Source organism: Anoplophora glabripennis, unplaced genomic scaffold (genome assembly GCF_000390285.2).
Source record: "Anoplophora glabripennis isolate ALB-LARVAE unplaced genomic scaffold, Agla_2.0 scaffold124, whole genome shotgun sequence".
Classification (NCBI taxonomy): Eukaryota; Metazoa; Arthropoda; class Insecta; order Coleoptera; family Cerambycidae; genus Anoplophora; species Anoplophora glabripennis.
Genome location: NW_019416267.1, coordinates 662,789 through 676,381, shown reverse-complemented (window position 1 = coordinate 676,381; position 13,593 = coordinate 662,789). Strand labels below are relative to the sequence as shown.

Sequence of the window (13,593 nt, the reverse complement as noted above, 5' to 3'; positions counted from 1 at the left end):
ATCCATCTGAAGTCGACTTAATTATTTGGCAGCATCTGTACAAAGAGCAAATATATTTTTGTTGTGATTATAGCCCGATAACCTTTTGTTTTTATCTAGGTTCAGTTATGCAATATAGAAGCTGTGTCATACACCATACGTCATTGTACTTTAATATTCAAATCTGTTTGGCTCTTTTTGGACTTGACCTCAATCAAGAACTATATATGAATGTAGGTATACAGTGCCGCACGTAGTGGAACATACAAGCGTGATTGATAAATTGGTACTACCGGTGTATCGCTTATGAGCTTCCTTCGTATCGTCATTTACCAAAAAAAAGTTCTTCAAATCCATTAGACATGAAATCATATTAGGTGCCCATTGTGAACAGGGCCTTTTCTAACTGGCACGCATTACTTGATACACTTAGCTCGACCTAATAAAATTATCAGTAACATCAAGAGAATTTTTAAAAAGTAGGCGCACTATTAATTATTAAAATTTAATTGTTTTGATTTATGCAAAGTTTTGTGTCAGACACTTGATGGAACACTTTTCAATTTGTTTATTACATAACTGGTAATTAATATTAAAAAACTATATAGAAATTTAATATTTTTTTGGTACTTAACCCACGTCTTATCTTTGATGTACTAGAAAAATTGGACTCCTCCAGACTCCTCCATGGTTACTGTTATGAACTAATATTGAAATACTATAATAAATAGTCAGTACATGATATATAGTCCAGGGAAATTAGCATTGCACAGACGTTCTTTGAGGCAAATCGCAAAAATCACATGTCTACCCAAGACATTGAAGGTTAAAGTTTATTGCAAATATCTCGCGTTCTAAGCATCGGGCATCCATAAGGTCAAGTGGTAGATAATTTAATAATTATCTACAAGATTGGAAACCTCGCCCTTTTCGAGATATTCAAGGTCAAAAATTTCNCCTCGATTTTTTTGGTACTTACCCACGTCTTATCTTTGATGTACTAGAAAAATTGGACTCCTCGAGACTCCTCCATGGTTACTGTTATGAACTAATATTGAAATACATGTATACATATAATAAATAGTCAGTACATGATATATAGTCCAGGGAAATTAGCATTGGCCCTCAACAAAATTCCTTCCAAGCTGAATTTTTGCACAGACGTTCTTTGAGGCAAATCGCAAAAATCACATGTCTACCCAAGACATTGAAGGTTAAAGTTTATTGCAAATATCTCGCGTTCTAAGCATCGGGCATCCATAAGGTCAAGTGGTAGATAATTTAATAATTATCTACAAGATTGGAAACCTCGCCCTTTTCGAGATATTCAAGGTCAAAAATTTCAAAAACGCGAATATGTCGCGCCCATTGCATTAGACAGCGATAAAGTTATTATGAAACTTGTGGATAATTCAATTATCTACAAAATTAGTTTCTTACATTTTTTCCCAAAACCTCTCCCTTTCCGAGGTACTCAAGGTCAATGTTCCAAAGAAAATAGTTTGCATCAGACGTTCATGAAATCAATGTAAAAGTTGTATATAATTTAATTAATTGGTAAATATACAGTTTTTAAAAAATATTTGAAATTGCATTCCCATAAGATATTCCATGACGTCCTATGGGATGAATGAATGAATAAATAGAATGCGACATTTGCAAAAAACTTTGACCTTCAATATCTTGGGTAGCCATGTTGCGATTTTTGTGATTTGGGTTTGGGATATCTCAAAGAACGTTTGTGGAAAAATTCAGCTTGGAGGGAATTTTGTTGTGGTTTTCTCCTTTTTTCGTCTAATTTCCTTGGGCTGATAAGTGATAGTTAAAATTTATTTCATTCATTTAAATATAATAATATTGTACAGTAAAAGCAAAGCGAGTTTACACATTTACTAGCTCTTTAAATTACACTAACAATATACAATAAGGAACATATTATTTTTACAATATTCTTCCTTCATTTTTTCGCGCTTGTTGCAATGTGTCCCCTGCCAAACTGCCAAGAACTGTATCAAAATTATAAATTATCTGTTACTGGTATAGGTTTTGTTACTGCCATATGATGTGACATAAATTAGCAGCAATATTACGATATGTTGAATTCAATTAATTGTTTCAATGAAGCATAATATTTACTTTGATGTTGGGAAAACATATTTTTTCACTTAAAAAAATTTGAAGCTTCAACATAAACCACTGTTGAACTAACGTAGATAAGAAACTAGAGATATAAAACTGTTTTTCTGTAATACTGTTGCCTCAGTTTGCCTACGTTAAAGCGTTATTCGTCTGATAAAATACAAATTGAATTTAATGACCTTGAGATATCTTTAGAAATCGGTCAAATTAGAAAGATCTACATGTTGAAAAACAACCAAGTTAGCTAGAATTGTATCTACAATTAACTAAGCATCAAACCAGCATAAGATACCTACATTTATTCGTTTTATTATATTGTAATGTACTTGTTGAAACCATACATACACAAAATTTTAAAAAGTAGTTTTTATACAGCTTTGTTTAAAAAGATAAAATGGTGACAAGAGTTGTCACACTTCATAGAATTCAACTGCTTGGCTCTGTTAACTGATTTTACGTATCTATCATTTATATAACTAAGATTTAAAAAAAAACTGAGAACAAAAGTGAAAAGCTACTTGTATTACTTATTCCTAATTCCTCCTTAAAAAGCTGATTATTTCACAGTTCATCGGACATATAATTTATAGATTTCCGTATGTCTCTTTTAATAATACTATTATTTTGTTCAAATCTCTATTCATACCATCTCTTAAATCTCGATTCATATCCTTATTTAAATGTAACTGACCAAATGATATTACACTATTTACTTGATTTAGAATTTTTTAATTCGAACTATAAACCATTGTTATCAACATGTGAGGTACTAAACTATGGACATTGTTTTTACAGAAAACTTCTTATTTAAGTGACTCCTACAAAATTGATGTATAGTCATAATATCCGTTCATAACTTTTTCCCTTTCGGGCAATAATGACAACTATTTTTTGTAGAATTTTGATTAAATGAGCGGTTTGGGAACAAAAAAATATTTTTTAAATGTCTACATTATCGTGCCACCCATATTATAATACTTAACAAAGTGCTATTAGGCACTAATTTTGTAGGTTGACTGTAATTTCAGTCTTTCCTTTAAGTCATTGTGCCTGATAATTTTTAATGAGTATTTACGACGATAATCTTGTCGTAAATACCACCTGTTACTTCATTTTTCGATATGGATACACACATACGACGAATGAGGGTTATTTACAATGTGTCTAATTTTATTCAAAAAAATAGAAAAAACAATCAAATACAACGCATTGATAGCATTATTATTGGCCATGTTATACTACCCAATAAACTGAATGGGGAATTTTAATTAGCATTTTTGCAAAACACTACCCTAGTTATCGGAAGGTATGCCGTTATTACTCAGAGCTAACAAGAGGTTTATGCATGATGGACCTCCACCACATTAACTGTAAATGTCCGGCAGTATCTGAACCAAAGACTCTTCGTCTATGGATCGGTAGAAAGGATAATGCTCCTGTTAATTGGCCTGTCCGTTCACCAGACTTAACACCTTGCGACTATTATCTTTGAGGCACTCTGAAAACAATACTGTATGTTTCCACATCTAACACAGAAGAAAAGTTATGGAGGCATATCCAAATTGCCTTGAAGAACTGCAAAGGGTGTCCTTTAACTTTCTTCGCCGTTTTAACCTTTATTGTAGAAACAACGGTAGTCATTTTGAACAGTTTTTATAATAAGTACTAAAATTAATAACGTCAATTTTGTTACTTTTATCTTCAGCATCTTTTTTATTATATTTGATTGTTTTTCGTATCTTATCGTAGTAAACACTCATTAAGAAATGTCAGGTACAATGACTTAAACTCGTCAATTTTGTAGGAGTTTTAAAAAACACTCTGTCTAACAAACACCAAAATGTGTAGATCGAAAACAAAAGCTCACACTACGGTAAAGTAAAGGCCAATAACTCCTCAGGTGTGCAACTTTATATATAGGTAAGTTTGGTTAAATCGCAATGTTTTGGACACCCCTACATGCACCTGCCCTGTGTCGGTTCTTATGCGGGACACCCTTTATATTTTTTTAAATTTTCCAATTAAATCAACAATTTCATACAGAAATAAAACATTAAGTACAGAGCAAGTTTGTTTGTCACATTATTTCATTTTCTGTTAATATCTGTAAAACTGCACTGACAAACACCCTATTTCGTCTAAAGAAATAAACAAATATAGGTATTTTAGAAAGCGTCAAGCGATTTTAGTTCCTAAAATGTAAATTGTATTTTGGAATGTTCTATTTCATCAAGAGAATTGCAATGAAGCGGTTATTTATTAAGTAAAACAATTTATCAACACCCAAATTTTACGTACTGAATATAAACGCTAAAAAAAAGTAACAGCACATTTTATTGTTCATTATTACGACCGAAATACGGTTAATTTATAACATCATAAATTATTACTTCAAATATTATGTTAGATATCTCTACTGTCTGAATAAAGGTGCGCTCAGTGAGCAAATTTACTTTAAGCTTTTAGTTTATTTTTAAATTTAATGCAATAAAGTTACCGATCATACAGGACCTTATAAAATATTATAGGCAAATATTGTAGACTTATATTATTATTATATAATAATATAGTATTATATTATATAAAATATTATATTATAATATTATTATTATAACGCAGGCGCAGTTAAAAGTCGTTTAGGGAATTTGAGTATCATGAAAGAAAAATAAGATTGAAATGGCCAATAAGTAATTCTTCCAACTTACATTGAAATGTAGTTAATTAGTTAATTAATATTTTTTAAAATAAAATTGACAAATTCTGTCTAAAATATGTACAGGAAACATTGACTTATAATTTGTACAAGATACTTTTTATTTTTGATTTTTTTTTTACTTTATATTTTACTTTTTATCTGTAAATGTAACAATATGTTTGGCAGTTCTTTTTGCCTAAATAAAAAAAAATTGTGTTTGAATTCAGACTCGAATTGAAAAAAAAATGTTGTTAAAATTACTGCTTCGGGTTTTCTGTTGTTTTTGTGGGCAACTCGTGAGGCAAAATAAAACAGTCACTGGTTAGGTGTTACTGATATGCAATTTCTTGAGAACAGCGAAGAATGAATCATCAATGACCACTTATTACGTCAAGCAGTAAATGTGAAATGTTATAGAACGAGTTTTGCCGTGTTATGTCACATCAACCTCCGTTGACTACTTCAAGGAGAATTATTACAATACTATGAAAGTTTTTTCAAAAGACTAATTATTTTAAATTAATAGTCTGCAGTTCAATATGGTCATGAAGATTTTCAATTATTAAAAGACGCAGTTTAGCATAAACGATTGCACACCTAGCTTGAGTCTTGAGTAGTGTAAAAATCGTACTACTTAGTTATTGTGTACATGGTGTCTCAAACTCACTCGATAGTATGGACCTACTGTGAGGATACAAAAAATTTAAATAAAATTTGGGACACGTGGTGTTAAATGGGATGAGGCAAGCTCCATTTTCAATCGAAAGTATTTGGGATTTTACAGAAACGATCAATTATATTTTTTCCAGAAACATACCCAAATTTTTTTCCTGTTAAAAAGCTCTCTTTTTTCTAATAAACTTTTATTAGAGAAATTTTTCTGTATTACTTCCCGTTTAAAAGCTATAAGCAATATAGCCCTAAAAGAGCCTCAAAAGAAATACCACCTAAAAATCACATTAGCGGTGGAAGAATCAAGTAGTCCTTAAAAAATAATTGAATGTTCGTTGTTTAATTAAAGTGCATAAATGCCACAAAATACTTGTCATTACTCAATACGAACGTCAAACATATAACTTTTGTGCTTACAAAATGTTTTCTCATTCAGAAAAAGTTGATATGTTGCTAATTGACGGCGAGTCACAAAGAAATTCAAGAAGAGCTGTAGAGTTGTATCGAGAAAGGTATCCAGCGCGCCTCATTCCCGATCATAGAACCTTTACAAGATTGGAGGCGACCTTGCGACGAAATGAAGATGCATTTTCTGTTTGGAAAAATCAAATAATTGACCGAAGTGAAAGAAACAATGTTAATACAGCTAGACTGTTATAATATTTCGAAAAAATCCACGAAATTCTATACGGCAGGCTAGTCGGGAATTCAATTTGGATAAATCAGGCGTTCAACGAATTTTAAAGACCAATTGGTATCATGACTACAAAATTCACAATTTGGAGTATTTGCCTGAGCGTCACATTGAAAACAGATATAATTTTATAGCTCAAATTGTACTAAATGTAGAAACTGTTGATACGGACCTTTTTCGGCACGTTCTTTGGACGGACGAAAGTCGGTTTGTCAGTAATGGTTTGCCAAACAGGCGCAACGAACACTACTGGTCCATTGAACATCCCCACATTGTAAATCCAGTCCAAAACTAAGGCCATTTTAGAGTAAATGTATGGTGCGGTATCATCGGTAAGCATTTAATTGGGTCTTATTTTTATGAACATACATTGACAGCGCCGTGAGTTACCTAAATTTCCTATAAGAAGAACTTCCTGCACTTCTGGAGAATGTGCCTTTGCAGCTAAGGAGAAACCTATGGTTTCAGCACGACAGGGCTCCACACCACAAGGCCAGGATTGTGCAGCAATATTTAGCCTTCCCAGAAAAATGGATTGGGCTTAATGGACCTATTCAGTGGTCTGAAAGTCACTAGATCTAACACCCCTCGATTTTTTTATGGGGGTTTTAAAAAATAAGGTTTACAAAACACCTTCGCGAGATATTAATCATTTGGAAGAAAAAATTACAGGCGCTTGTAATGAGTTAAAAGGTGAAATTTTAATAAACGCAACCCACAAAGAAGTCAAGCGAATAAGCGAATATTGAATATGTGTCTTGAAATGAGAGGTCATATATAGATACCTTTCTATTGAAAATTGGGCTTCTTCTTCTTCTAGTGGTTGGTCCTAATAAGTCCCATAGCACTGCAGCCTGATTAGGCCTATTGTGCGTCCCACTACTAGTCCTATTCAGCAAGTAGATTTGCCCTTTTTACAAAGTCCAACAGCTTCCTTGCTGACACTTCTCTCAGTTACTTGGGTTCCAAATAGGGTGTCCCAAGGAGCGCCAGTCTGCTACGTGCAAATCCCGGGCACTCGCCCAGGATATGCAGAGAAGTTTCATCCGCCGATTCACGTCCTCGGCAGACCGGACTGTTTATAAGCTTTAGCTTATGTAGATGTTTCCTAAAGTGACAGTGTACCGTTATGAGTCCTGTCACTCTCCTTAGTCGGATTCTGTTCAAGCTCAGTAAATCATTCGCTCTTTCCTTCGAAGGATACTCCATGAGCTCCTTAGAATGGCTATGTCCTGGCCTTGAAGTCCAGTATTTCCTGTGTTCTGTCTCAGTCCATTTGCCCAGAGCCCGCCTGACCACACTGGGAGATGTGCCACAGAAGGGCTCCGGGCCAATGAACTCTGTCTCGGATCCCTTCCTAGCAAGTTCATCCGCTTTCTCATTTCCACAAATGCCTTTGTGCCCTGGCACCCAACACAGTCTGACTGTATTGTTGGTGGCCAGTTCAGTCAGCATTTGTAAACAATCCCACACCAGTTTTGAACTTACCTTGTGTGCGGCTAAAGCTTTAATTGCAGCTTGACTATCAGAGAATATATATATGAGTTTACGTCTATAACCTCTACGTACATTCTCTGCCAGACACGCCATTATCGCGAAGATTTCTGCTTGGAATACAGTAGGGAACTCCCCCAGACTGTAGCTTGCACTCCATCTGGGTCTGAGTCCATATATTCCTGCACCCGTCCCTCTGGTCATTTTGGAGCCATCTGTAAACCATACTAGGCTCCACCTTTCCAGGGTATTAAACCTTTCCTCCCACTTGCTTTGATCCTCTATTCGAGTCTCAAATGGCTTGTGGAAGTGAAACCTTGGAACCATCTTGTCGGATACCATCCCAAGAGTTGGTTCCGACATAGATGTGTCTATGATCCTGGAGTGGGAACCACCCCTCCAGTCATTGTTATTCCTGAGTCGATATGCTGCTAGCCGCGCTTCTCTTTCCACCACTATATGCAGCGGTGGCAGATTTAGCATGACTTCTAGTGCAGCTGTCGGGGTCGATGCCATCGCCCCCGTTATACCTAAACAGGCCAATCTCTGAATTCTATTCAGTTTTTCCCTCGCTGTGGTCTGTTGTGTTTTCTGCCACCATACCACAGCGCCGTAAAGAATCCTGGGTCTTACTATCGACGTATACAACCAGTGTGACATCTTTGGTTTCAGTCCCCAGGTTTTCCCAATAAGGCGGCGGCATACACACAATGTCTGCTTCGCCTTACTCACCACTTTTTCCAAGTGCGCATTCCAGGTAAGCTTATTATCCAGTATCACTCCTAGATATTTTACTTCCCTGGAAAGCCTAATGCTCCTCTCCCCTATTATAGGTTCAGAGAGTCCAATTAAATTCCTTCTCCTGGTGAAGGGTACTACGACCGTTTTGTCAGTGTTTACTGACAGTGCCTGCCCCTTACACCAGTCATCTATCCATTTCAAAGCCTCTTTCATGAAATGGGGCTTACCTCATCCCGTTCAACACCACGTGACCCAAATTTTATTTCAATTTTTTATATTCTGACAGTAGTCCCATACTATCGAGTTTGAGACATCCTGTACTTACAACAAAAGTAAAAAAGTTGGTTTGGTCTACTATAGTACAAATAGTCAATTCTTATCATGAGGGTTATCATATCTGTAGTAAGCATACCTATCTACAATATAAATTTTTAATAGGTATTAGTGTTATTACCTACGTCATTTTTAAATTTTATTTCAAATATTTTTTAATCGATTTGTTTGGGTAATCACATAAACACATACATTTAAAACTAACGTCATATAGTTTTCAAATATGTATTAAGCTATAAAATTTGCTACATTATACATGAAATTTCCGAATACTCTACCTAATTAGCCAGGCAAGTAACTTAAAATTCACGTCCAGAGAACCATTTTGTTGCGTTTGGTTTTTTTATACCTAAGATGTAATTCAGTCTCACCATTGTCTTACTAGAAGTACGTAATTTATATAAATATGGTAAAATTTCGATTACTTATCTATTTCTAGTACACACAATAATAAGACAACGGAAACAATTGTACATCGTTGATAAGATAAAAGAAATCCTTTATACAGAATTACTGCAAAATAAGAATAGGTCAAAGATACTCCACTATCTATCATGTATTATATTTTATTCCACTTGTTACGTTTTTCTTTGTGATATTAATGAATGTGACATTTTATACAGTTTATAAATGTAGAACATTTCTTATACAAAATACATTTTTCCAATTTTTTGAGAACATAATTAACAAGTACAATTTTTTATAAAAATTTTGCTTTCTACCGATCATGGTGCTTTAAATAACACTATACTTTCCTCTGTTATAAAAAAAAACTGGAGATAATTTGAAGACTACTTCGAAACCGAAGCGTTATTCCATTTATACAGAATTCAGAACTTATAAAAAAAAAAATTGGATGTACAGGGGACTCTTGCAAATACAATTTTGTAAAGAAAAAATTAAAAAGAGCAGTCTGCACGGCACTATAAAACTGTGATAAAACTGGACAAAAACTTGAAAGAATTTCGCAAGGAAAGGAATACATAGAATTTTATGGCACCTATTATCAGCAAATTCAACAGCTTTTACTGCTATTTTTATTATTAATTAATAAAATTAATTTGTGGTTTTAATTAATAATGTAATTTGACATACCTGATGTTACAACAAGTGTTCAAAATTTTGTCCACCGACGTGTAAACACATTTGGGCTCGTCTTACTCAGTTTCTACAAACTAACACAAATGTTGTCCTGCTTCATCATAACACAAATGTTTCATCATAATACAGGTGTCTTGCTTCGCCATAAATTAAAACGATATCCATCAACTCCGAATTGCTATATACGCAAGCCATTTTTGACACTAACTACTAAAAAAACTATTGTAAACACTATCGCAACGACGATTATAAAATCGGATTTTAGTACTAGAAGTCGCTGAGGCCACGTGGCTCTCCACGCGTATTGCGAATGACGCTAGAGACTACAGTTTTCCAGCGATGTGATGCTTGAAAGTACTACAACTTCAATATATTTTTTTACGATATTGACTCCATTTCTCATGCCGCTTCTATTCCCAAATTTTTTTGGATAAGTTGTGAATCACTCTATATCCATAGATGCGCGTATATTTATCTGAGTACTGACTGGCAAATGTCTGTTTCAGGGGATGTTAAACAAGGTCAGCCCGTATCTCGAAGTGGTTCGGACAGAAGACCGGATGCTGTCCGCGAGGAAGGCCTCAAGGTTCAGGACTCGCCCTCCACCACAGATTCAACCCACGATGCCAGCGAGAAAGCAGAAGTTTCGACACCGGATAGGTAAGTAGTTTTTTTCTTCTTTTCCTTTTGAAAATTGAATTGATTTACCAAGAAAGGAGATTTATTATTTACATTATTTTTTATGGAATTATAGTGCAGTCATTGGAAGTTTGTTGACGAGAAGGCATGTAAATGTTTTGTATTTCAATTATCACTATGATCATAATTTAGTCGTCAAATCATTAGCTTGAACTGAGGACCATATTTTTTCTATTTATAGCTTTCCAGTCACTTAAGGAAATATTTAATATATCGTGTGCTTTTTTAAATCACGATTAAAGTTTGACATTTGTGTGCGTTTTTGATTTCGTCCGTGTATATTTAATTTCTTTCGCGATAATGTGGCAATACCGTCGTGGGTTTCTGAGTAATGAACACTTGGGTACTTATTTTTGTCAAAAAAATCTAAATTATTCATTGTCGGTCACTTACCGTCCTAGAAATATTACACATACTGGACATAAAAATTGGGTCGTATAAAAATACCCAGTACGGTAGCTGTAAGAGTCTATTCTTTATGCATTTGACTCGAAATCTCTTTTGTATAAATTATGACGTAAATATTGAGAACGTGATGCATTGCATTTTTTAGTTTCAACTCTATAGGTATTTTACTCATTTAGGTCAGCCGCAAATATGTTTAAAAATCGCAATTTATATTCATTGCAAAATGACGAATGAAGATGTATGTATATGTAATATTAAACCATGTTTTTAATTACTTATTAGGTGGTTACCTAGATCATAATCTTAATTATTCGTCTGGGTTAATAACATTCTCATTGTTATTATACATTTCGGGTAGGATAGTCGCTGTGTGCTTTTAATAGTTTGCAGCTCATAAACTTTTTAAACAGAGAATGACGTAAGAATTTCACGTACGCTTAGTTCTCCTCGGGGAGAGAATATAAAAATTAAGTAAGTAATAATTACATTGTTATAATAAACGTATTCACATTAGCTCAAATGTCCTAGCCTATTCAGATTTCGGAAGTTGTTATTAGTCAGTAAACGAGATAATTTTCGTCGTTTTCAGTCCATGTAATTTCTTTTACATTTACTTTAAATTGATGTTACGAAAACATAACTTTTCGAATTAATGAATGACCTTCACAAGATAATTAATTGGGACAACTGGACATCTGGCAGCAGATAACATTAACAAGTCACTGATAGGGCAGTCGGAGAACTATCAAAACATAAATAATGTTATGTCCATAGCAATTTTAAATTCGATTACAATGAATACAACTGTTATTGATATTTTTTGTTTATCGATGAAAGACGAGGTTTGTTTCCAGTACATTTATGGGTCAATATTGTTTAAATGAATGGTTTAGCATAAAAATGGGTAATAAATTGTGATTAATATTTCAGTGATTACAAGTTTTTAATAGAAAATTTATTGAGAACCTGTGATTTCACTTTGGTATTTACGCATAATATAATCAGCTATGCAATAGAGTTAGATAAATAAATATCATTTTAGACGATGTCAAAGAAACTGAAACATCGTCATAAAAAATTGATGGTCTTCTCTTGTCCTTGTCATTCTACCAATAAACGCCCTGTAATTATAAAATACATATATGTATATTATTACAATTAACTGTAAGATATAACATTCAGTATTTCTTATACATATCTGCTTTAACCGGTTGCTGAATAAATCAAAGAAAATTTATTCTTGTAAATCATTACCTAACATCACTATTGTCTGTATAAAAAACTAACAGCTCGATACGTTTTTATGAAGATTGATCAAATTGGACAACCAGCATTAAACCAATTAAGTTTTTGGTTGTTTTTAATTTGACAAAATTGAGAAAATAATTAAATATGAGACAAGGCTGCAGTGATATCTGTTTACATACTTTGACGCCTCCATTTCATGTGCTTGTTATAGTGCAGTTGATAACCTTGCTTTATCTAAAATTTGCCTAAAAATACAGATACGTGGGCACTTAAAATTATCAAGGTGTTTGAAACTACCAATGCCAATGATAACATTTTTTGTGGTGTTCCAACATAGGTGTCTTCGGTTGTCACGTTTCATTTAATTTAATCTTTTTTATCTAATTAACCTCAATGCGTTTATTTATCGTTGTGTAAATTTGTTGTAGGTTATAAAGTTGGTTGTTTTGGATTAAGATTATTACCTTCATGTCCTTTCATATTAGATGTATCCGAGAACAGTTCTTTTAAATTTCCTCTTTCTCTGTCAGAATTCCATATTATTTTTTAAATTTAGTATTAAATTTCTGTGTAAGGATTTTTATTATATGTAGCTTTGTGAATTATTATACACACTAAGTACTGGAAAAAATTAAAGGAACAAAAATATTTCATAAATTTTTTAGTGATTTTTTAAAGGCCCTATCTCGGTGAAAAATGGTCATGTCGAGATAAAAAAAAAACGTTTTGAAGCTTGAAGTCTCTAATTTCAAGATACTTATTTCGACAAATATTTATTTTTGAGCTATGATTATCACAGCCACAGACAAAAAAAAGGTTGGCTATACTTTTTATGCGACATATATTTTTCGTAGTAATTTGGCTTCCTGAACATGAATCTGTGGTCAGAATTGGCCCATCATGTCACAATTTTTTCCCTAACCTCAAAAAACTTGTGAAAAATAGTGAAAATTGATGAAAATTTAGTGGTAAAATTTGGAAAAAAAATTATTTCCCCATCAAATAGTACATTTTTATGTAAAAGACTGCTGAATTCAAATCCACTGTCAGAATTGAGCTAGAACGTGTGGTTTTTTTTCTAACCTCAAAAAACCGAGCAGGAATCGCTATTTTCAAATTCTGAGCGGATTTTGACCAGATTTTGTATAAAGGGGTTTTTTGGGTCGCTGATTACGAATATGAATTCACATTGTAAAAATTCAAGATGGCTGATCCAATATGGCGGGTGTACTTTTTTGAAATCCACCGATTTCAGTAAAATTTGGCATCATAAGGATTGCTGGTTGATCTCACCTTCATTAATCACACATCTGGAGCCAGATTTTCATAAATCAAGGTAAAAGATTCCACTCCGTCTAAAAATGTGACTTCGCTTAAAAAAATGACTTAA

The 13,593-nt window shown here is 33.5% G+C and overlaps 1 protein-coding gene across 2 annotated transcripts in view; it reads left to right on the top strand.

The window, feature by feature from the left end:
• The window catches only part of LOC108904775 (rho guanine nucleotide exchange factor 12), a 194,936-nt gene that overhangs the window by 137,320 nt on the left and 44,023 nt on the right, over window positions 1–13,593 (top strand). For both annotated transcript variants that reach the window (XM_018707450.1, XM_018707449.1), the window contains one exon: window positions 10,355–10,508. In XM_018707450.1, the coding sequence (XP_018562966.1) occupies window positions 10,355–10,508 (154 nt within the window). The remainder of the gene's footprint in view (window positions 1–10,354; window positions 10,509–13,593) is intronic.